Source organism: Rhinolophus sinicus, linkage group LG05 (assembly GCF_036562045.2).
Source record: "Rhinolophus sinicus isolate RSC01 linkage group LG05, ASM3656204v1, whole genome shotgun sequence".
Lineage (NCBI taxonomy): Eukaryota > Metazoa > Chordata > Mammalia > Chiroptera > Rhinolophidae > Rhinolophus > Rhinolophus sinicus.
Window position 1 is genome coordinate 45970396 of NC_133755.1, and position 24860 is coordinate 45995255.

At 49.6% G+C, this 24860-nt stretch overlaps 1 protein-coding gene across 3 annotated transcripts in view; it reads left to right on the forward strand.

Annotated features, from left to right (window-relative positions):
- The window catches only part of CEP68 (centrosomal protein 68), a 27470-nt gene continuing 2610 nt past the window's right edge, over nt 1-24860 (forward strand). The window contains exons 1-8 of one of the 3 annotated variants that reach the window (XM_074332067.1): nt 1-147; nt 2037-2132; nt 12299-12676; nt 14254-15768; nt 17194-17316; nt 19638-19734; nt 22935-23107; nt 24007-24076. In XM_074332067.1, coding sequence (XP_074188168.1) covers nt 12335-12676; nt 14254-15768; nt 17194-17316; nt 19638-19734; nt 22935-23107; nt 24007-24030 — 2274 coding nt within the window. In that variant the 5' untranslated portion in view covers nt 1-147; nt 2037-2132; nt 12299-12334 and the 3' untranslated portion in view covers nt 24031-24076. Of the gene's footprint in view, nt 148-2036; nt 2133-12076; nt 12176-12298; nt 12677-14253; nt 15769-17193; nt 17317-19637; nt 19735-22934; nt 23108-24006; nt 24077-24860 lie in introns of those variants that run through there. The other 2 variants (XM_074332068.1, XM_074332069.1) reach the window with 2 other exon arrangements.

The window sequence follows — 24860 nt, forward strand, 5'->3', positions numbered from 1 at the left end:
GCTCGGTCCCGCCCCAAGCGCTCGGGGTCGCTCGCGCGGGCCGCGGTCTCTAACTGGGACCCCAGTGTCTGGGACTCCGCATGGGGTTGTTAGGGCGGTGGGAGTCGCCGCGGGCCCGGTTAGGACGTCCGAAGCGTCCGAGGCGCGGTAGGTAGTGGCCGGCGCGCGCGGGTGTCGAGGGATCCGCGGCGCAGGGGGCGGCGGCCCCAGCAGCCCCAGCCTGTGCGGCCCGGCCCCCTTCTGCTTTGCGGTCTTTCCTGGTCTGCAAGGCCGGGCCGGCCAGGCGGGTCGCCAGGCCTCACGTACCCCACCTGGAAGGGCACAGAGAATTTCTGGGGGCGGGGGCATCTCGTGCCTTCGCCTCCATTTTGCAGGCGGAATGGCGGGGGCGGGTCGCGGCCTGGTGGTCGGGATTGGAAAAGCCTGAGCAGGCGAGGCGAGGCGGGGCGTAGGGGGCGCGTGTCTTTGCATCCTCGCGGCTGCGCCTCTGATCGGCCTATCGCGGGGGAACTCATTTTCCCCCAGGGCCTCGACCGGCGCGTGCCCTGTTTACCCTGTGCCCTGGCCGGGGCGAGTTGTCCCCGCAGTAAGGGACTTGGCACTGCTCGAACGCAGACACCGTCCCTCACCAGCTAGTGCTCATTCCCACTGAAAAGATGGAGACGAATGATGCTCTCTTGTCTTCTTGGATGCAGCTGTCCACGGCTGCCAAGGGGAAAAGGCAGGATGTCTCACTCTTGCCCAGAAGGGCCACTCTTTCCAACTGTCACCACGAGAACCGTTTTCAGCAGCCTAGGGGCATATGTCCAAAACCTATTTCAGGTCCTTTATAATTATTAGGTTGAGTTCGGTGTATTGTTTGTAATATAAAAATAAGCGGAGGGGGCCGGTTGGTTAGCTCAGTTGGTTAGAAGGCAATGTTCCCCACACCAGGGTTGGGGGTTGGATCCCCACATGGTCCAGTGTGAGCTGCGCCCTCCACAACTAGATTGAAACAACTACTTGACTTGGAGCTGATGACTCCTGGAAAAACACACTTAAAATAAATAAAAGTTAAAAAAAAAAAAAAGTGAGCAGAAAACTGCCAGAGCAGATTATACCTCACTGGAAATTCACTGGGGGGAGAGGCAGTCAGACGATACGTAGCATTAATACACTAATAGTTACCCTCTAGACCTAGCGAATGAAGGATGATGTTAAAAGGCATAACGAAGTGTGACAGGTCAACAAGTCAAGGGTCTAGAGCTTGGTTAAAAGAAATGGAGGTCATCACTTCTCATCCCTTTTTAACTCCATCACCTAGATCAACCAATTCTGGGCCACTCAGTATAGAAAAGAGCAAAGAACTCAGTTGGTCACCTCTTCTGGAAAGCTTTTTAAGCTCTTCCCTCACCCCACAACTAATGCTCCCTCTTTTGGCCTCCCTTCTGTTGCCTCTATATACATCACCCTGTATTGTGGTTTCCCCAGCCCTTAGCCCAATGCTTGGAACACAGAAGTCACTGAGTGATTAAAGGAAGCCAAAAGAAAATGAAAACTCAGCAGTGTAGCCAAAAAGTTGACAAAACAAAAACTTTAATAACTTTAACTTGTTGCACCAGTTATTCTTACACAGGGTAGGGAGACAGTTGAGCTCTGGCTCTCAAGTCAAATCAGAATTGAGCTCTGCCATATTACTAACTCTGGACAAGTTATTTAACTTCTCTACAGTTCAGTTTCCTCATCTATAAAATGGTAGTTATAATAGTACCTCCTCCATGGGTTCTAAAGATTAAATAAAATGTCGACATAAAATGCTTAGCGTAGTTCCTGGCACAAAGGAAATGTTCAGTAGTTGTTAGCATAAAAATAAACAGATTCACTAATACTAAATATCTGTATAATACTTGACCCTTCAGGATCTGTCTGCCTTTTGGTCTTTATGTGTTTCTTGATTTAAAAAAAATCACTTAAACCTTTCCAGATACCCCTACCTCAGTAAAAGTGCATAAAGGCATACCTCATTTTATTGCGCTTCACAAATGTGTTTTATACAGATTGAAGGCAAGACGCTTCAAGCAAAAAGATTACAACTTGCTTTATTGTGATACTTTATTGCCATCATCTGGAACCAAACCTGCAATATCTCCAAGGTATGCCTGTAATTCATACAAAATTAACTCTATGCTTTTCGTCTCACTACCTGCTAGAGAGTGATGAAGTGCCAAATAACATTTTGGCAAGTACTACAGTAGTAGTGAATACACTCAAAATGTGGTCTGTTACTCAACATGAGCAGAGGAATCAATCAAAAGGGGCCTGCAGTGGCTTCTCTCCTTATAACTTAAATCCTTTGTCATGAAGAAACCAGTTCCTATCTTTAAAGTTGTTCAAAAATATCATGAGAAGTGGAAGAGGTCTTTCTGTTGGCTCTAGACCTATTTGCTAACCTATAGATGGCAGATACAACCCCTAGAGGATATTGCCTCATTTCCAGGTTTTCTTGTACCACTTTCTGGTTGCAGGAAGCAGGCTAACTTGTACATTTCCTTCCAGCTGTAGGTCCTCTTTGCATGTCAGTTTCTCAAATTATTTGGAGTTTCCAAAACAAATAAGCACTCCTCTCTTGTAATTATCAAGTGAGAAGAGAATTCTGGTCTCTGATTCTTCTTTCAGTGTAGCCACAAAGAATCTTGAGTCCTTTCTAGGGAATGGTATTCTTTCTGGGGACTCCCTTCCAGCTATGAGATTTTATAATTAGCCATTAAAAACCTGCCACAAGGTGTGAGCTTTTTCTAGTGTCCTGTTGGAAAGACCTTTTCTAGTGTCCTGTTGGAAAGACCTTCTAGTGTCCTGTTGGACAGGACCATAAATTCCTCCTCATATGTCCCTGGCAGAAGATAGGCACTCAATGAATGCTTGTAAAGCCATTCTAGTTGTACCTCTTCAGGGTGCTAAAACAGGCTTACTAACCTAGTGGTCCTGAAACATCATTGTGCAGATTCTAATTCCAAGACTATGGGGTGGGGCCTGAGAATCTGTATTCCCAACAAGCTCTGGTGACACAGATGCTGCTGGTTACAGACCACACTTTTGAGTAGAAAGGTACTAACATAAATATCTGCATTTGCTTTTTAGAAGTACTGATAAACAGATTCTGCTTTCTTATGGTTTGGGAATGAAATCTTGGATTTAGGAGCTTTTTTTCCTGTTACTCTGTTTTAACGACGATTCCTCTGTTTTGTTCCCAACTGATTTGAGGAGTTTTTCCAAGATACTTTCAGTGTAACAAGGTTTTTAAGAACAGTGGTTGAGGCAGGTAGGGTATAAAAAGTAAGAGGATGTCAAGGGTAAGATGAGTACAAAAAGTGAGTGCCTCTCTGTCCTATATATTTTACTTGGGTGGGAGTGCAGATTTGGTCCTGAGCTTCCTAGCAGCCAAGGCGAAGAAGTCTGTTTTTTTTTAAATCAGTTTTGCCAATACCTATAAAGTAAAAACCAACTGGTTGCTCAGTGAAACAGCTATTTATTACTGAGACCAGAGAATTCTTCCTGCATGGGTTCTCCAAAGAGGACACTTTGGTATAGGGAGTGACATTCTTAATAGCATCTCTTGAAAAAAATCATAAGATTCTTACCAATCTTCACACATGTAGCCTCACAGGCTCACAGCGAACTGTTAACTACAATAAAAGCAGTGGCCTGTGGAACTGCAACCATGTGGTCCAGGGTCAGCTTTGTGGGACACTAGGATTGATATTTGTTACAGGAACTCTGTTTTTCTGCCTTGCCCTTTGGTGGGAACAGAGGGTACAGTTGATTGACATGTTCAGTCCTCATCATCCTTATACTTTGAGCTTTGTTGGGTGGAGCTTTGTTGGATGCTGGCTACTGAGGAGGCCTGAGAGTTTGGGGTTGAGGGGAGGGGTGGCTCGGAGCTCAGTCAAGTTCCTTATAGATGTGGCAGTTGCATCTCTTTGAAGGCCATCGAAAGACTTCTTATGACAAATTAGAGGATTGGCCTTGTTGTGAGGCTGTCTGGTGATCCCATTAGTCAGCCAGGTGGTGAGTGAGCACGTGAGAAAGCGAGGGGAAAGCAGCCTGGCCACCGCATTGATCTAGAGGGCCCCAGTGGCTCCTCCTAGGGCGCTGGAGGACCCTGTCTTGGACTAAGCAAAAGGTAGGGAAATAGCCCTAAGGGAAAGGAAAGGGATGGCTGGTGCCCGAGGATCCTGAGGTGACATCAGCTCATTGCCAAGCCATGGGAGACACGTCTACCCCTCCGCAGGTTTGAGCCTGTTCTTCTTTTCACTTTTCTTTCTTTTACCTGTGAAGGAGGGTGACACAACACTCAGAGTGATTTGCCTTCCAGGGAAAGACAGAGACAGTGTGGAGAACTAAAGGGCTTCAGGGTTTCTACAACCAGGGAAGGAGCACATGGAAATGGTGGTCGCGCTTGGCCACTGGCCTCCCAGTCTCAAACCTCCAGCCACAGCTTTGCTAGCACCCACTGTGCTCTGAGGCAGGCCTGGGCCTCTTGACTGCCCCTTTTGTTGGCCTCCCCCACACATGTCTTTACCCCCTCTCATGCTGCCTCCCACGCCTGGGCTTCTGTCTGTAAGCTCCTTTCTTCTATCAATCTCGTTCCCCCAGAAGCTTCCAGCAACCTTTTTGGTTCTTGACAGTGCTGGGTCCTACCCCACCCATTTCTCCTTCCACTGTGGGCAGTTTCATGTTTTTAGAGAGAGAGCAGCACCGCGAGCCTCTGTCTGGTTCTCTGGCCAGATTCTGCCACTGTGCGCATGGCATTTACCACTTCTACCTGTGGCCTCCTGTGAACACAACGAGGAGTGTCAAGGCTTTAGCCCCTGAACTGGTAGGGCTTGCTCTGTCAAGCCACACCTGGCCTCTGGCTGGAACAGGTGGCTTTCTGTGCATTTGGGTAGAGAGACAGGCCGTTGCAGGAATAGAGCTTCCCAGACAAAATTTGTGTAAATCAGATTGTTTCAAAGGGAGCTCATGATTTAAAGAATCCTTTTTTTGATCAGAGGAGGATTGCTCTCTAGCTGCTCATTGGTAGATTTGAATGGTTTAGTTAAGAGGAACATCAATGTCCCTGCCCCCTCCCCCCACCCCCAATTCCTGCTCCTCCTTTCTCCATCCTGGATGGGAACAAGTGGGAGGAAGGCTTGGCAGCTGTGACGGGACTACACGAGGGTGGTTCAGTAGATACCAGGGTCAGATGTCCAGGCTTAGGGAGTTAGTGTTACCACATACGTGATGTGTGAGCATATTTTTACTGTAGGGCAAGAGTAAGCCAAGCCTAGATCACTCCTAATTATATCTGGTAGGTCGTATGGCCTCTGCAAGTCCTGGAAACTCGTGGGGAATTTTGACAGCAAAGTCCAGGTGTTCCCTAGAATATCCTGAACCTTATGTGACTTGTTTCTTGGTTTAGCCAAGGACAGGGCCGATCTGGTGTGTACAGACCTTTCTCAGATGGGAGGGCTGAATTCTTTGTTCATTGTCTGTGCTCTGCGGCCTCGTCACTCAGTCCAGTCTCCTGGTGCTTCTCTGCTAGGAAGGAGGCTAACTGAGGCCTCTGCCCACCAGAGCTGCTAGCCCCCAGGAGTATTGTTAGATGTGTGATCTGAGAGCAGGGAGGCCCCACAAAGAATAGTAGGTTGTTTAAAGCTCCTGACCTGGGAGACAGTGTTGTTCCAGCCCAGCAAGTCATTTTCATCGGTCTCAGTAGTCCATCAGTGCCTTGAAAAGTAAGCTGTCTCCCATTGAGAGGGTCCGAGCAGAATCTCACTCTTCCACCCTCATCCCCAGAGGGCCAGGAAGAATGATGTGTAAAATCTAGAATCTATGGAAACGAGGGTTGGACCTTCAAGCAGCATTACAGATGCCCACCTGGCAAATGCAGACAGTGAAGCCCCAGAAGTTCAGAACTGTATATTTGCTAGGCCATTGTTCTCTTCAACACGACTGAGGTTTTCAAAATGGTTTGCCTTCAGCAGTCAGTACTTGAAGGAGTTTTCCCTGATTATCTCTACCCCAGTTGATTTCTCCCCTTTCTTTGTGTTCTGTAGCATCTTAATACAATGCAGAGTGAACTCTCATGGACTTCTTTTCTTTCACGTGTATCTCTTAGTTCTCCTAATAAACATGTAGTGCTGGGGAAAAGGCAAGATTTGTCAGGCAGATTAATAAGTAACATTATAAAGGGACTGCTTATCCAGACTGAGAAAATAATCATCTATATAATTATCTTTTCAGAAATACCATTTCCATGAAAATAATTGAATTTCAGATCTTTCTTACCTGGTTGCTGAAGGGCCTCTGGCAACGCTGTTAACCTAGTTCAGGTTTGTGTGCATCCTTGAAAGTTACCTAGAGATGTCTCTTGAATAGTTTGTAATTCTGTTCTGCCTCATCAATTGCCACCCCCCAGGGATAAATGGATACCTTTTCGAATAATGAAATCTACACAAGACAAAAAGCCTCTCATCAGAACAAAGACAGAGATCATTTGTTTGCACTGCTCTCTTGCCCCAGTATCATCTTATTCCAGCCCCCCACCTCACCCCACCTCCGTAGCCGGACCACACCCTTTAGTAAACCATCACAGCCTGACACTGGCCAGTGAGAGAGTTTAGGAATGGAGCAAGAAGTAGACGGGGCAGGATCTAAGATGGTGGAGTAGATACATGCTGTGCTTGCCTCATCCTGTGAACACGTCAAAATTACAACTAAATTATAGAACAGTCAACCTGGAGAACCATCTGAAGTCTGGCTGAACAGAAGTTTTATAACTAAGGATATAAAGAAGAAGCCACATCAAGACTGGTAGGAAGGGCAGAGACGCAAAACGGGCTGGCCCCAAGCCTCTGTGTGGCAGATGAAAAGTGGGAGGGATATCTCGGCCACAGAGGTTCCCCAGATCAGACTCCCCAGACTGGAGTACTGGTGCTGGGAAAAGGAGCCCCCGTAACACCTGGCTGTGAGAAACTGGGGATTCTGACCGCCTGGGTGAGACAGAAGGCTGTGGGAATCCCAGATGTCCTATTAAAGGCCTCGTACAGACTTGTCGCAGACACCCTGGGCTCTGGGGAAGGGACAGTGACTCAGGTGGCATCAGAGACATATGGGGGTTAGACTGAGGTATGTGGCTTTGCACAAGGGCTGGAAGATAGTTGCCGTTTTCCCTGTGTGGGGTCCTTCTCCCATGCAGACAGCAGGCGCTTACGGCCAAATGTGAATCTGATTGATCTGGTGAGCCCTGGGGCTCCGACCTGCTGACTCCTTGGGACCCTGCTCTACCCAGCTCCCCCAAAACCAGAGGCATTTTCTCTGGGCTGGCCAGCCCCGCCCACATTGCACTCTTTCTTGGAAAACTATCAGAGTCGGGGGGCCCCAGGCAGGCAGCACTGGCCTTGGTGTGCTCTGAGACTTTTGCTGAGTAGCTTCGGCTCAGCACTGGTACCAAACCAACCAGCACCAAATCAAAGCCTACATTAACCTGCTGACCACAACTCTTCACACTCTGGTGATTGCCTGAGACCCTGCCTCACCCAACTTGTGTATCACGTGAGGCTCTATCAGCAGTTGAACCTTATGGGAGCTGGCGGTTTGTAGCAGGCCTCAGATGAAGTGTCCTAGCTTTTTGCAGAGCTACCCCAGAGCTGGTACTGGTGGCAGCCATTCTTGGTTCACAGCATGGCCTCTCCCACACATCTCCAGGGGTAACAGAGGCAATGAACAACTGCGGATTGCTCTGTAGCTCCTACCAGGTAGTCCCTGTCTGGTCACAGGCAGTGGCTGACCTGGGCCTGCACCAGATCCCTTCCCAAAGCCCCAGAACCAACATACTTAGAGGTTGATTTCAGACCCCAGCAGAGCACCACCCAATTAGCCCCACAGGTGACATACCCAAAGGGTGATCTCAACAGGCACCAGAGCCCACTGGGGCAAATCCCATTCTGTGCAGCAGGCCCCCTGTACAGCAGCCCAGAAGCTGTAGACGTGGCCAAACCCCATAGCCAGTCAGACTGAGGGTCAGTCCCACTCACTGATGTGCCAATAGCAATCAAGGCTCAAGTATAACAGGAGGGCACACAAAACCTACACAAGGGACACTCCTGGAGCACTCAGCACAGGTGACCAGGGAGACTGTGCCACTGAGCGCCACAGGGCACCTACTACATAAGGCTACCCGGCAAGACTGGGAGACACAGCAGATCTACCTAATACTTAGAAAAAAACACAGGTAGCCAAAATGAGGAAACAGAAATACATCCCATGTGAAGGAGCCAGAAAAAAAACTAAACGAAATGGAGGCAAGCAACCTACCAGAGGCAGAATTCAAAATACTGGTTATAAGGATGCTCAAGGAACTTAGAATTTAAACAAAGAGACAGCAAGCATAAAAAAGGACATAGAAACCATAAAAAAGAACCAGTCAGAAGTGAAGAATACAATAACTAAAATGAAGAATGCACTAGAAGGAATCACCAGCAGACTAGATGAAGCAGAGGATTGAATCGATTTAGAAGACAAGGTAGCAGAAAACACCCAATTGGTTGTTACAAAATAGTCATGGGGATGTAGGATATAGCCCAAGGAATATAATCAATAATATTGTAAAAACTATGGTGTCAGATGGGTACTAGATTTGTTGGGATGATAGTTTGGAGAGGGGTTGGAGGAAGGTGAAAAAAGTGACAGGATTATGAAGTACAGATTGGTAATTACAAAACAGTCATGGGGATGTAAAGTAAAGCATAGAGAATAAATATAGTCAATAACGTGGTAATAGCTGTATATAGTGCCAGGTGGGTACTAGACTAATCGGGGGCATTACTTCTTAAGTTAACACAAATGTCTAACCGCTATCCTGTACACCTGAAATTAAAATAATATTGCATGTTAACTGTAATTGAGAAATTAAAAAAGATTAAGTGGAACAAGTGGTTCAAATTTCCAGCTATAAAGCAAGTAAGTCATGGGGATGCAACGTACAGCATGGGGAGCATAGCCAGTATTGTGACAGCGTGGTACAGTGTCAGGTGGGCGCTGGACTTACGGTGATCACTTCTGTAGGTACATGAATGTTGAATAAGTATGGTGTACGCCTGAAACTGATAGAATATCGTATATTAGCTGTATATTTTAATAAAAATCTTTTTTTTAAACCTACCATTTAAAAAATAATAAAAATAAAGGATATAATTCAGGTCCTCAAGTATCTTGCAGGCTAGTTAGACGCGGTGGGGCTTGTGGGGAAGATATATAATCAACATTTATAGTTTAAGGTGAAGTGCATCATTCATTCTATCCAACAGGTTTATTAAATGTGTATCATGAGAGAGAGTTCTAAGCATTGGGATAAAGTGAGGTACAAGACGTATTACAGCATTTGCTCCCTGATTACATGGTAATTGGACACTGAGAGCACGGAAGGGAGGTGTCTCCATTAACTGTGCATCCTGCAATAATCTCAGTTTCTTTCCCTCTAAACCCAGATTCTTATTCCCAAACTTCTGCCAAGTGGGCTTCTTATTCAGTGGGTCTGGGGTGAGAAGTGGAATTTGATTTTTTTTAAAGCTCTCTACCTAATACTTAGTAGCTTAGTAGCTTCGGCTCAGCATTGTATTGAATTCTGATACAAACAATCAAGTTTGGGAACCAATGTATGACCAAATAGCCCTAATGAGCTCACACAGAAGTCGGAGGAATTGTTGGAAAGCAGCAGAGAAATGTTTCTTTGAATCATTTTTCCTCACCACGTCTTGCTGCTGTTAGAATTTTGGTTTAGAATTCTATCTTTAATGGTATCGTCTCCAGCTCTGTATGACTATAGATAAGGCTCTCCTGTGCTCTTCCAGATGATTTTTTTTATTTTTGGATGATTCGTTTTATAAATTACTGAATTAATATTCAATTGAAGGTATTTCTTCTGTTTTCAATTGAAATTATCTTATAAAAATAATGTTACTTTTTTTTTTAATGTCAGAAAAAAAGTAGAAGCTATGGGTTAGATTTAGCAATCACCCTAATTTTTCCAGCTCAGGGGCTCAGCTTATTCCCATAGTTGTGAAAGCGATTTGCCTGTTAAGCATCTTCATGTGCAGTCTTTTAAATAGCCACAAGGTGAGGATGTGGCTCCATGAAAAGCTGTCTCAGCATGACTTGGTCACTCATCTGTCCCTCTGCCAGTCTCTTCCCTCTTCTACTTTGTGTGCCTGTTTTGTAACCTGTTCCATAAGTGGTTCATAAACAGCTCGAGTTCTGGAGTCACACAGTTCTGAATCTGTCTGAGCCTTGGTTTCCCCCTCTGTGAATTGAGGATAAGAGCACCTGCGCACTGGCCCCGTTGCATGCTGCTGATGGGAGTTGAAGTTTAGATGCCACCCGGTAGAGGGTCACTTGGCAGCATATGCCAGAAGTACACATGCAGGTACCCTTGCCTCAGCAGTTCTGGCTGTTCACGTGGGTGTGCTGCACAGCGTGTGTGCAAGTGTTGTGTGTGTGTGGTTATTCATCACAGCATTGTTTGTAATAGCAGAAGATTAGAAATAATCCAATTATCCACTCGTAAGGGACCAGTGAAATAAACTAGTGTGCAGCCTACAATGGAATACAGTACTGGACAGAGATAAAAAGAAAGGAAGCTCTATGTCACTAAGGAATGAGCTCCAAGATGCTTTGTTTAAAGTGAAGGAACAAAAAGGATGGTTCTGAACAGCGTGTCCTATACAGTTTGCTACTTTTATGTAAAAAGGGGCAGAAGGATGAAACAGATTTTTGTGTTTGTCTGCATATGCACCAGGAGATGAGAGAGACACACAGAATTAATGAGACTGTTCACCTGTTTCTGTGAGAGTAGTAGTACATATTTTGCTTGATTATATGAAAAATTGGCTGCTTTTTCTCCCCGTTGGACTTCTTTGTTCCTTGGAAGGTGACTTGTCACTCCGCCCTCCGCCCCGTGAAGTGCTGGCACGAGCTGACACTGGGTGTGCATGAGGCACCCAGCACTGTCGCCCTGAGCCGTGCACCAGCTTGTAGAGAGGAATGGGGGCACAGTTGGAGGGACACTTGATCTGCAGTGCATTTTATACTTGAACCCTGTATTGAACCTGTCTAAAATACTGTTTTTCTGTTTAGTTCCTGCCACGTACGGCGGTTGTGAGAAGTAAATGAGAGTGCATGAGAAGTGTATGCTCTTCTCCAGGGTGGGCTCTGGATTGGTCTGGAGCCCGGGCACGCAGGGCAGGACCGTCTGGTACAGGCTGTCTCAGGGTGTAGCTGTCCCCACGCAGTTGTGTTTCCTGGTGTGCAAGCTGAGCAGGGTGAGCTCATATCCACAGCCTCCTACACCTTCTCAGGCTTTTTGCTGCCACCAGCTTGCCATCGCTTCACCTTCTGGTCTCTGAGGAAACAAGGCTATTTGTGTCCAGGTTTGAGCTTTGAGTTTGGTCATTCCAGGCGGCTGCCGAAATCCTTGGTGCTCATGGTTCCCATGCCTGCCCTTCCAAACCCTCCCGGAGTTGTGCTCCCAGCAGCAGCCCTTGCCTGCACACTTATGATGAGGGGCTCTCCCTCTGTTGTCCCAAAGCTCTTACTGGAATGGCCCTATTTTCAGATCCAGCTCCCAGATTGTTCCTTCTTCCCTCATCCTGGTTCTCCCTTCCTGCCTGCCAGCTGCCTAATGTGCTTTTCTCTCTTTGGTCAGCTGCCATCCTTCAGATGGGAAGTCCCCACCTGCTCCACAGCCTGGGGTGTGGTTTCTGTGCTTTGAGAGGCCCTGCCTCCTCCGCAGGGCAGAGTGGGCACTGGGGAAGCACCCTGGGCGTGCCCCGACTTGCTCTTGTCCAGAGCAGAGCGGTCAGAGCCAGGCCGGAGCTGCCTGCTGACAGAGGCATTGCGACAGCAGATCTGCTGCAGGGCTGGCACGGGCAGGGACCGGGCCTTAGCCAGGGGGCAGGGCTGAAGGGACAGGGAAGCAAAGGTGACTTTCGTCAGGGCCGAGCCTTGACTCTGCTTTAGGCCTCTGCATTGACTTTCCTGGGCACTGCCGCTAGGGCTGGTACAGGCCGCATAGCAGCAGAGGACAAATGCTGTGCTCCTGCGTTCCCTGTGGAAGGATTTGCGCCAAGGGAAAACTGGACCTCTGTTATGCTCTGAGGAAGTAGCCATAATTTGTTCTTTTCTTCTTTGGCCAAAAAGTGTTTTCTGTAATCATTAAAAAGCAAGATTTCCTGTATACAGATGTAGAAAATGTATCTTTTTCTCTCCCTTTCCCACTTTGTAGGGGGCTGAAGGCGTCAGGAAACCCTGGCCTAGGGACATGGAAATGGCCCTGGGAGAAGAAAAGGCAGAGGTGGAGGCATCCACAGACACAAAGGCCCCGTCCTGTGGGAGGTGGAGCTGCAGCCAACCCGAGGTAGACACCCCAGGGCCTGTGAGTGGGGAGCAGCTGCCGCGCCTGGAAGCTGAGGGAGGACCTGCCTCCCCTGTGTGGGGGGCAGAGGGGCTACCTGCCCCTGCCTGCTGCCCCTCTGGAGCCTGCCAGCCACAGGCCAGCAACACCTGCGGGGAAACGATAGCTGGTGCGTGTCAGCAAGCCCGCGGCCACTTGCTTCCTCCTTCCTGCATGAGGACTGGAGATCTGCCCTCTGAGGGCGGCCAGGTGGGTGCTCAGGCAAGTGGGGCTGTAGGTTTCCCTGGCGCTGTCCTCGGGAGTGCGCGCCAGCGTTCTGTCACCATCTTCCAGGCTTTCCCAGCCCCTGTGCACGTGGGAGCACTAGGGGCCAGGGTGCGACGGTTTCTGTGTATAGGTTCACCTGGGAGGTTGGGCCTTGGGGCCAGCAGGGAGCTCTGTCCACTGCATCTGCTGTCCCCAAGGGTGTGACTGACCTTTTGAGGACCAGGGATGCTATGGCCAAGACATACTGCCTATCGGGAGAGTTCTGACAGGGAGCCATGTCCTACTTCTGACTTGGTGATCTGGTGCTTCAGGGGGGCCCTGAGATTTGGGGAATGAGGGTTCAGGGCTGTGGACTCCTGAGGGCTCTGAGTGTGTCCCCTTGGGACCGAGGGAACCTGGCAGAGCCTTGGAGGCCCTGTGGTAAGCAGCCCTGTCCTGGGCAAGGAGCATTTCTTGGGCCTCCCTGACTGCAGGGCAGCCTTACCTAGTGGGAGTCACACAGAGAAGGTGACCTCAGGCAAATCAGCAAATCTTCAGGCCCTCAGTATAACGGGGAAGGTGACATGTGTCACCCCTCCCTCCCAGTTCTGACATCCTATTAAGTTCTGCTTGCTGAGGCCTTTCATGGGAATAGCTTTGAGCTCTTGGGTGTCATTGTGGCCTTGGCTGCAGCACGCTGTCCCTATGGAGCCCAATCCTGTGAGGATCCTCTGAGTGTGACGGTGGGAAAAACAAGGTGGGCCCACCTGCCTGGGAGCCAGGTGGGAGGCTCTGGGCACCTGTGAGTTAGATTCAGTGATGCAGGAAGCAAAGAAGCAAACACAAATGGGCTGTTTCATGAGTGAGTCTGGTGCTTATTGTAACGGCCCTGGTTTATTGAACTCGCACTCTGCTTTTCCCCGTGTCCTGGGGAAGTGGTACTATTATTATCCCCATTTTACAGGTGTGGGAAGTGAGGCTCAAAGTCATACATCTGGAAAGTGGCAGGGGTTGGTGCCAGGTCTCTCTGGTTCCAAAGCCCGTGCCCTTACCCACTGTGCTATCCGGCCTCCCTCAGGGCAAGTTCTTCATGGAGCAAATTAAAAATTCAAAGTGAAGAGGCTGAGATGAGTGACTCATTTTGCCAGTGTTCAGTTACCATGGGCTTGTGAGCCAAGCCGGGTGGGGCCTGCTGGGTTTGGACGTGTCTCTTGTCTGTGCCAGAATGATAGAAGTTTCATCTGCCCAGGACACACTTCTCAGAGGTTAGGCAGCTGCAGAGTGACAGAGCACTCTGAATTCTGCTCACTCACAGGCAGGGTGTCTGGAGGAAGCACGTTTGAAAGGACTGAGGGTGGGATGAGTCTGGGGAGGACGGTCTGCTGCCAAGAGCCGGGTGAGTCTCCGGGCTGTCCTAGCAGCACTCCCTTCTGATTCTTCCATCAGGGCTCAGATTCTTCATGTTGACTTCTCCCGAATGTCGTCTGGGCCCCCCAAAGAAAACTACTGATGTGTCATCTAAGAAAGAAATTTGGTTTGCCTTTTCTCACCTGGATGCTTTTTCTTCCTTCTGATTGCAGATGGAGACCAGGCTTCCTGCGTCAGAGGAGCTACCTCAGACTCTCACTGTTCCCAGAGCTACAGCTCTTTGCTCAGGACATGATGCTGACACTGAAGAGGACCCGTCCCCGGTGGAGTCACCGCGGGTGCTGGACCTCAGCCGGCAGCCGCGCATCTCAGGTTTCCCCTCCTCGTCCCAGTGGAGCTCCGTGAGGAGCCCAGGTGCCCCTGCGCCTCAGTTTGCCAGCTGCAGTGTCTCTGCCTCATCGCAGGGCAGCAGTCTGCAGGGTCACCAAGAGAGGGCGGAGCCTCAGAGTCACCCCCTTGCCAACGTCTCCTCCTCCCTAGAGCTGGCCGTCCCCAAGTCGGCCCCATCTATGTCTACGGTGGGGCCAGTGCCTCGGACCCAGTGGTCTCCACAGCCTATGTCCTCCGGGCGTGACGCGAGGCATCTGTCCTTCCAGGCCGAGTACTGGGCGTGCGTGCTGCCGGATTCCCTGCCCCCTTCCCCTGACCGCCACTCCCCTCTCTGGAACCCAAACAAAGAGTACGAAGACCTGCTAGACTATACGTACCCACTTAGGCCCAGGTCTCTGCTCCCCAAGCGCCTGGACAGCCGAGTGCTGGCTGACCCCATTCTGCAGGACTCGGGAGTAGACCTGGATAGCTTTTCTGTCTCGCCAGCAAGCACCCTGAAGTCACCCACTGACGTCTCCCACAGTTGCCCAGCAATGGAGGCCACTGCCCTGCCCTTCTCTGGGCCCAGAGAGCAAAGCCTTAAGCAGTGGCACTCTGCAGTACCCCATCAGCAGGGCAGTGTGGGGATGGCATCTTGTAGCCAGCTCACGTCTACGCCCAGGGCCCCAGGCAGTAAGGACACTCCTTGGGAGAGCAGAGAGCCAGCCCTGAGGGGCGTGAAGGACTGGCGACCTGTGGGCAAGCATCTCAAGGTGGGCTCTCCCCAGCTGAGGACATGGGACAGAGGGTGGCCCTCACCCAGGCCAGAGAGAGAGAAGGGGGCCAGCCAGGGTACCCAGCGCCCTCCTTGCGTCGAGTCTGGATGGAAACCAGAAGAGGAGCTGGAAAGTGACGACGAGTATCTTGCCTTGCCCACTCGGCTGACACAGGTTTCTAGCTTGGTTTCGTATCTAGGTTCCATTCCCACCTTGACCCTACCCACTGGGGCTGCTGAAGGGCAGAGCTCCCTGGATGTGTCGGACAGTGATGGGCCTGCTTCCCTCCCATCGGACTCCAGCCAAAGCCAGCTGCCCTCGGGGGCTGCCCTCAGAGGGTCTGGGGACCCTGACGGCCAGACCCACCGTTTGCTGCGCTCCTTCATCCATGCAAGGGACTCCGCAGGGGACGGCAGCCTGGTGAGCAGCCATGCGCTGGGCCTCTCCTCTGGGCCACTGAGAACGTGCTCCTCCTTCACTGCTGTGTTGGACCGGCGGCCATTCATGGACGCAGATGCTAAAGGACTGCCTCCCAGGAGAGGAGGAGAGCAGGGAAGAGAGTCACTTGTGCAGTGTGTGAAGGTAAACTCAGCAGTTCAGAGGCTTTGCGTGGAGGTGTCTCATCTCCTTCCCCCAGTCCACTGCTAGGATAAATCTTAGTAAAACTGAGCACGTTTTATGTGCCAGGCACTGCACGTACCTTGTCCTGTTTAATCCTCACAACTCTACCCAGTAAGGACTTCTCATTTCACAATTGGAGAAAAAGGCTGTGAGAGGGTAGGTAACCTGCCCACTCACAACTAGCAAGGGCTGGAGCCTGAGCTCGTAACTACTACCCCAGGCTGCTTCCCAAGGCTCTTGACCTTGAGGATTAAGAGGCACTCTGCACAAGAAGGGCCTGTACTTGGGAAACACTGGGCTAAATAAAAGTAAGTGCTCTCAACTGCGGGACTTGTCAGAGCTTCCATTTAATCAAGTGGTGTGACTGTAGAGCATTAGATAGATCGTTTCCTAGATGTGCTGGCCACTGAACCCTCTCTCGTGGACCACCCAGGAGGACCTGGAGATATAATGAATACTCAGGGGAACAGGTTGTCAGTGTCAGGCAGATCTGAATTTGAATGATGGCACTGCTGTCTTTGGAATTTCAGCTCAGTCTCTTGAGTTTGCTCATTTCTAAAATGTAGAGATTTGCCTCTGGGGTATTGTGTGGATTAAATGAAATTAGTTCATGTTGAGGGCTTTGTGCAGTCCCTGACACGGGGCTGTCCAGGGGTGTGGCTCTCGCACACTGACAGCCCCACACTTGCCCCTTGGGGAGCACATGGACGCCGCATCTGTATGGCCGGAGGGCAGCTGGCCAGAGGGCCGTGTCCGTGAGCCCATCCACAGACTGTTCCCAGCACTGCCCCTCAGGTCCTGTGGGTGATTTTATTTGAACTGGGAAACAGGCAGGACAAGTGTTAGCAGGTGCCCTCCTTTGTGACGAGATTGAGATGCGGAGGTAAAGTGCGTGGCTCAGTCTCCCTGGGTGAGTGGCAGGCAGGAGTCTAGGGGCCCCGTTCCCAGAGCAGTGTGGGAGCGGAACAGGGACACGCAGTTTTAATTCAGTTGTTTGCAGCCATACATTCAGGTTGGTCATGATTATAGTTTTATTTTATGTTCACATTTTCCCCAGGAACAGTTTGATAGTTAGCAGTGGTGCTGACGCAAGAATTGGTTTCTGTGGTAGGCATTCCTCTCCTGGGCTTCCCCGTCCCTGCCCTCACCTTCGCTGCTCTGTTTCCACATTCAGGGCTGGCTTTTCTCAGCCTGGCACTTTTCGTGTCACATCAGGCTGAGGGGAGACAGAACCAAGGTGGGGTAGGGTCAGGCAGGGGAGGAGAGAGGAGACTAAAGCCTCAAGTGAAGGAATGCTCTGGAAAGGTGCATATTCCCATCTCTGGGAATCCCCTGGATACTTTTAGCCTTTTGAAAATATAAACAGCATATATCTTTTTTCTATAGACATTTTGCTGTCAGCTGGAAGAACTGATCCATTGGCTGTATAACGTAGCAGATGTCAGCAACCACTTGACTCCACCAAAGTCCAGTCTTACAGGTCTCAAGTCTTCTCTGCAGCTTTACCGGGTAATATGTGGTCCTGGCTTCTGGCCACCACTCACAAGAGAGGTGGCTAAATTACTTGATTACAAAGTAAAAGGTCAAATAACTGATGTGTAAAGCATATGTTGTGGCTTAGTTGACTTTTACCTGAAGTCTAATCAGAGGCCCTTTTCGTATTCTTAATGCTAAAAAACTAAAATGTAGGAGTTATTTCCCACACTGTATAGAGTCTGGAGAGAATACAGTATATTTATCCTCAATCAAAAATACTTACAGGTGATTAGCAATGTAATTTTCCAAATAGCTCAGGAATTGACAAGCATAGATGTGCACTGTTATGGAGTCACTAGGCACATACGACTATTTAAGTAAAATTAAAGATTTAGAATCCTCAGGTGCGCTATCCACATTCCAGGTGTTTGTCGTCGCACTGGTCTAGGGGCGGCCACACCGAACATTTCCATTGTCACAAAGCGCTGTTGAAGTATTTGAGCTGCAATTGTACTGACTCCAGAATAGACAGGGCATTTTGATGGTATTTAAACAAAAATACGACTTAATTTGTTTCTCAGTCTGTTTTGTTTTTTGAGGTTTTTGGCCTCTTTTTCACTGAGTTGTTATTTTAAAAATCTCTTTGTGATTCTAGTTGACAACTTTAGATAGGTGTATTTAGGGTAAGTTTTTGCCTGCTGTCCTGGCATAATTATCAGTAGATCCCCCTTCATTCCCAAAAGTGTTCTGAATTGGATGACAGTCACCTTAAATACAACACTAACCTTGGTTGAACTACCTGTGACTTAGCATGTCTGGTTGGCCAAGCCTTTATCACCTTTTCTGAAGGAGCAGGGGTATTGGTGGTCTGAGCAGGATGCTAGTCTAGAAAGGGTTTTCTGGGCCAGTTCTTTGAATTTCTACTTTATAACCTGACCATGTGCCTTCAACAGGAGGGAGTGATTTACTAGTGATGGTGCCAGGGGCCCCACCCGCAGGCCTGAGCCTACTCAGAACTCCCACCACCCCACCCCAAGGCAGGAGGGAAGTCTTTGTTTTCCGACTTGGAGCCAACTAAAATATAGGGGAAGGGCCTGGCCTGGGTGGGCCAGCTGCCCTGCCCCAGTGGGAATGCTGTTTCCTGCTGTGAGTAGAGGTTGCCATGAGTTTCTTGCCTGGAGTACACCGAGGAAGGAGAGGAATGCTGAGTATGAGGGTCCTCTGTGTGCAGCCCCCGGCGTGTGTGCACAGCTGTGCAGGGCCCACCCCCAGGAGGCCCAGGGGCGGTTCTGTGGGAGAGGAAATTGCCTGGGTTAGACTTACCCGGTGGCCTTTCCACAGGCATGACACACATCCCTATCAGAGCAGGGGCCATTCCCTCCATTGTGTCCCTCATTCCGTCCTGTGCCTAAACTTGCTGTCTAGCCAGAAGCAACTATCTTGTTTTGTGGGTAGAGCGGAGGTCTGAGCTGGTAGTTACCCTGCACGTCAGTGAAGCCTAGCCTGGTGTCACCCACACAACTGGGACCAGAAGGGTGCACGGCTCATGCATATGTATGCGCTACCCTGACCCAAGCTCAGGCACTTAACATCAGCGCACGTGTGGGTACGCATGCGTGTCTCTTACCTGTGGCACTGTCTCATACATTTTGTCCTAATAACACAGTATGTTTGCGGCAGCATATAAGCTCCAAAGAGTATAAAGAGTAAAATAAGCACAGGTATTAGGGCAAAGGGATGTAGTAAATCCAAGAGTAAAATGACAACTTCCAGGATGTGGGCCAGGTGCTGTACGCTACACTAACGGTGGTCATGGATTTGACTGTACACTTCATGGCAGCTAAAGGAACGTCAAAAACAGTCCACACAGGCCTGGTACCTGCGAGGGGAAAACAAATCAGCTGCTTAGGAGACCCACCACCTCCCTGAGTCCTGAAAGCAGGAGCCTGAGGGAGGCCGTGGGGGGACGCAGCCGGTCCTGTGGTCCAGTTAACGGCACGTCTTGCGGTTCTTACCAGGTCCCGAAGATGTGTGTTTTGAGAATCCCATAGCCCTGGAGTTTAGAGAGAACCCCATGGGGTGTGGTACAGAAGGACACCCTGACTCCAAGCCGTGGATGAGCCAGGCTTTGCCAAGGAGAACTCTCTTTTGTTAGACTAGAAACAGAAGAAACGGATTGACTGTGGTCACCTTGGGTTCAGAGAAGGTGAAGTTAAGCTTGCAGAGTTCTGAAGACGGGGGTTTGTCCCCCAGGTTAGAGGGGCATAAGCTGCCCTGCGGGGGGTCATTTTTAGTAACTTTCACAAAGCCATAGTAACGAAGCTTTTTTCTTTCTTTTTCTGATGTGCTTTAAGCAATTTAAGAAAGACATAGCTGAGCACCAGTCCCTGACGGAGAATGTCTTACAGAAAGGGGAGATTCTTCTTCAGTGCCTGTTGGATAACACGCCAGGTGAGATGCTTGAGGCTTTGAATTTAGCCAGCGCCTAACTCCTCTCAGCAGCGGGGCCCGGGAGCCCCTCCCACACGCACCCACTGCCTTAGAGTCCCTGACAGTCTGGCAGCCCCCCACATCGTCACTGCCCCCGCAGCCGCACCGTGAGGCACCCACAAGTCATGGTAAGCTGAGTAGAAGTCTGGCGTCAGCCTGTGAGAATGACACTCTTGCTTCTGTTCTTTTCCTGGTGGTGTCCTGGGTGGGAATACTGGTTTTAATCCAGCTCCTTGGTTTTTTGCTAGCATGTGTACCTTGGGGAGCGTTCAGGGCTTCCTCTCCTTTCCCAGTGCAGGCTGAATCCGTTTGGTCTGCCCTGGGGGAGGTTTTGTTTTAGGACTTGAGAGAGGTCGGTCTTTTTTCTGGGAACAGACTGAAGGAAGAAGTGAACTTAGGAGAGGGGATAGGGTGGCGATGGTGCACAAACTGAACTTGAGCCCATTTTGTAGGATGGGTTCCCAATTTAAGACAATGTAAAAATTACAGGCTTTGATTACATCTCGTCGTGTAGGGAGCAAGGATTTAACGACTGGTGTTGCCCTTGCTGAGGACAGATATAACATGGAGGATGACCTAGAATCTAACTAGGTTAAAGCAGTGAACGCAGTCTCGAATTCCTGTAAGACTGACATCCAAGTGCTAAAAGCCCCGTCTGTATAGTGCCTCAGATTTGGGGCGAGGTGGGGTTTTCTCTGGAAGCAAGCGGCATAAGCAAATACGGGTCTTGAGGCAATGAGGTTGCACTTCCCTGACCAGAAGTGGGAGGCTGTTGCATGTTAGGGAGGTCGTATGGGAGTTTCTCAGCCGTGGCACTAACACGTTAGGCGGCATAGTTCTTTGTTGTGGGGGGTCCGGGCATCCTGTGCACGGCAGGATGTTAGCAGCATCCCTGGCCTCTACCATTAGATGCCGGTAGTATCTTCTCCCTAGTTGTGACACCCCAAAATATCTTCAGACATTGCCAAATGTCCCCTGTGAAGAAAAATCACCAGGGTTGAGAACAGAATGGGCAGAGGGGTTTCTAGGAGTCGTGGAGCCACTGCAGGGTTTTCCACAGGGCAGTGATTATCCAGGGTGAGGTATGTGAGCCCCTTGCAATCAGTCCCCTGCCCTTGGGCGGCCTCTCTTCTGGTGTTCTCCTGCACTGGGGATTTGGGGTTTCCACTGGGACAGAAATTCAATATGCCAAGCTCCAGCTCCTCCACTACCTGCAGTTACACCAGCATTTTACTGAAGTTTGTGCCATACACTGTGCTGAAGCCATTGATATATCAATTTTTTGTTTGTTTAATTACAGCCCTATGAGACAGATGTTATTACTCTCCCTTCACTGGAGTCGTGAATTTGCCTTGGGCCACACGAGGAGGGGCAGCCTGGCTCCAGCCCCTGTGCTGCCTCCCATAGTGCTGTGTGTGTGGAGGTGCAGGGGCCTGAGCAGGAAGGGAAGGAGCCCGATACCAGGGAGCTCTTCCCCGAGGCCACATGTAACACTGGGCCTCTGGAAAGCTACAGGTTCTCCGACCATCATTTAAAAATCAATTCAGTAGTACTTCTCCGTGCTTAATCTGTAATAAGAATATCCCACTTTTCCTTTCTCTTGAAAGGAGTCTAGAAGTATTTTACTGTCCAAATAAGAGGCTTGGGTTTCTGTGGTTTTCAGATAGGAATCCAGGCTCTTGCAGATGGACACACTGCCCCTTCCCGTCCTTTGCTTGGCAGTCAGGAACCTGGCTGTTTTGTGAAAATCACAAGTTCCCCTTGATATTCACGGGGTGTCTCAGGTGAGGCTCAGTGCGTGCCTGTTCGCTCCAGAACACACTGTGAGAGCCTGCTGTCTTCCTCTGCCAGTGTAACTGTAGGTACAGGAAGCCAAATTTGTTCCCCCTCCACAACGTCCCGATTCAGGCTCCTGCCAAAGGCCTCCTCTGGGAAATTGGGCAGGTCGTCACTACATTTTCGTGCATGAGTTCACAGTCCTGTCTCCCACACAAACTCCTTATTGTACTGGGTCAAATGACTGGGACCTATTGGCATGAAGCTGAACCAGGACCCTATATGCATGTATCAGTTAAAAAAAAATCTCACCGGGAGAGATTTCATTCCCATTCCCAGCTTTCCTTTTACTCAACCCCAGGCACTGTAACATTCTAAAGTAAAAGTTCGAAAAAAATAAAGGTCCCCCGAATTCCACTGACTCAAGGGACCTGGTGAACGTGGAGGGGCGACCCTCCCCTCCCCCCCAGCTGCCTTAGAGTCGAGCTGTGCCCCGCTGCATCCCTCTGCCGGGTCTGGCCGGCCCCTGAGCTGTCACGGCCGCACCGCCTGACCGAGGGTGCAGTGCTGGGGCTTCCCGGGGGCCGGTGCTGCTCCTTCCAGCCCCCAGCCAGCAGCCTCTGCAGATAGGCAGCTTCCCCTTTCCCTTCCGCTGCTGGCACATGTCGCAGCTGTGGCAGGAAACTAGGGAGAGTGCTAACAGCTGATAAAGGCACTGGAAGCTAAAGCAGGCTTTGTGTCTAACAAAGCAAAATAGTCTCTCAGAGGAAAAAACAAGCCTGCTGTGTATGATGCATTCTGAACCTAGCCCATCCCTTCCTCAAATGAACACTTGGCCTGCAGGAGGGAATCCTGGCCTCCCTACCCACCCTGTCTTTGCCCTGATTTCAGGTAGTTTTCTTTTGAAGTCTGTTGATGCAGGACCCACAAAAGAGGGCTCCCAAGAAGCCCCACGTATGCTACCAGGCCAGCCATACACATGCTCAGTGTCAGCCCCCAGCCAAGAAGCTGGTGGGACCTGGGAACAGGACCCAGAGCCCTAGTCTAGGCATGTTGTTTCATTTAATCGTTCTGCCCCACGGGACCTGGGTGTGTCCTGTGTCTCATCTCTAAAAATCAGATCACACCAGTCACCAAAGAACCAAGTCTGCCTTTTTGTGAATTACATAATTCCAAAGTGGAGCCGGTGAAACTCGCAGCTTTAATCAGCAGCTAACAGACCTCTGTGCAATAGCAGTTCCTTGAGGGTAACTGTTAAAAAAGAGTGGACATTCTGAAACTTGCCATATTCCTAGTTTGTATAAAATGCTACACCATCGTTCGTTCTTTCGAAAATACACTTGCAAGATGTTTTTAGCCTAATTGCTCTGCACCTCGTTTGTTAGTGTTACAGGACGTCCTCGGGAGGATCTCAAAGCAGCCCGGCGAGCTGGAGAGCCACGCAGAGCACCTGTATGACACTATCTTGGCCTCTCTGGACACGCTGGCCGGCTGCACCCTCATCCCTGACAGCACACCAGTGGCGCACAGGAGTGCCGACGTGACTGGGGTTAGTCTGGTAAGTAGAGTAACCCTAGAGCATCTCTCCTCAGACCTGCTCTAACAGTTGGCTGCTGCTTAGAAGCTTGAGCCAAGAGCTACTGAAACACATGAGATGCCGGGAGAAGCCCCTGATACTGAACAAGGGAGGTGCTACCACTGCCAGGAAGAAGGTTGGAAGGTCTTCCTGTGGTGACGAAGGCTCACTGCACTGCTTTCCGTTACTCAGTTTCACCCCTGCTGCTTGCTGAAGATTAGAGGGCTTCACGCTCCCATTTCTGTGCAGTCCCTTCACCACCCGAGGACAACAGCTACAAAACTTATCTCTGCCTCCTTTTTATGTCTGCACATCTACACTTGAGGCTCTTCTTGCCCAACTTGTTGGGTACTCTGTCTCCAAGCAACTCCTGACAGCACCACTTACCTCCCTTTCCCACAGAGGGTCTCTGCAGACTTCCCATACCACTCCCTTCCCAAATGGGCTGGGGCGACAGTTAGGGGCAACATGCCCGGAAACTTAACAGTACAACTTTCTTTTGACCTTGGAAAGTCAAACAGGGAATGATAAGAAAGGGGGGCGAAGAGAGCAGAGGGAGGGGGTTGGTATCCACTGTGGGACTGTCACCGCCCGACGTCCTTTATGATTCCACAGTTGGACCATACTATCTCTGAAACGGCCTCTCCTACCACCAAAATGTCTTGCTTAATTCATGGATTTTCTAGGTTAGAATTCTCTGTAGACAAAGGAAGGCAAAGGATAAAAATCCAGGCATGTCAAGAGCAGGAACTCCATGTAACTGCATCAAAGAAATTCGAGTAAGAGTCATTTTAGTTCTAGAATGAATGCAGGTGATGGCTGCTGTCATTTCTTCCTGTGCAGCATTCTGCCTGTAACAAATGCTTCTGTTTCTCTTTCAGGCATCTTCTCAGACAGAGATGTAATCTGTCAGCCAAAACGTGGCTGGTGGGAAACTTTCACGAAGTCCTTGTAAGAGCCATTTAACATTGATATCAAGGGGAAAATTTAACTAATGTACTAGCTTCATAATGCCTTTCTCTTCCCTGAAGTAAGGGCTATCAAATTACTATTTTTATTTAAAATGAATCCTTCCAAAACTAAAACTTTACTTTTGGTGCTTCTCTACAAAGAGTATGTTTGTGGCTTTGCAGTTTTTCATAAAATAATGCTAATAAGGCTTACAGGTCTTTCCTTCCCCCTCTATCCAGTTACAAAGAGCAGACAGCTCCTAAACTAGTCCACCTGCTGAGATCATTTAAAGAAGGCTGGTATGAGAAGGAAGATACCAAATACCTGGTACTCTCAGGCACACAAGAGGACCCGAGACTGAAAAAAGTAAATGGTTGGCCAGTGCTTAGGGCTCCATCTGCCTACTTAACTGGTATCTTAAAGGAAAATGTGTCAGAGATTTGAAGAACTGCCACTGAGCTTCAGCAGGGCCATTGACTAATTATCCTCCTTAAGCAGGGGTGTCCAAACTTTTTTCAACATTTTTCACCAAGGGCCATATGCGGTAAAATACACAAACAGCCGGGCCACTCACTCGAGGTGAAGTACATATTGCCTCACCTGGTTTATTTAAATAAACTAAATACATTTTTGGAATTTGCTGCGGGCCAATTAACAATGGATTGCAGACCGCAGTTGGCCCGCGGGCCGCAGTTTTGACACCCCTGCCCTTAAGGGTACCGCTAGGATGACGCACCCCTCCATTCCTACTCTGCTGTGGTAGAATGGTCCATGATCAGGGAAG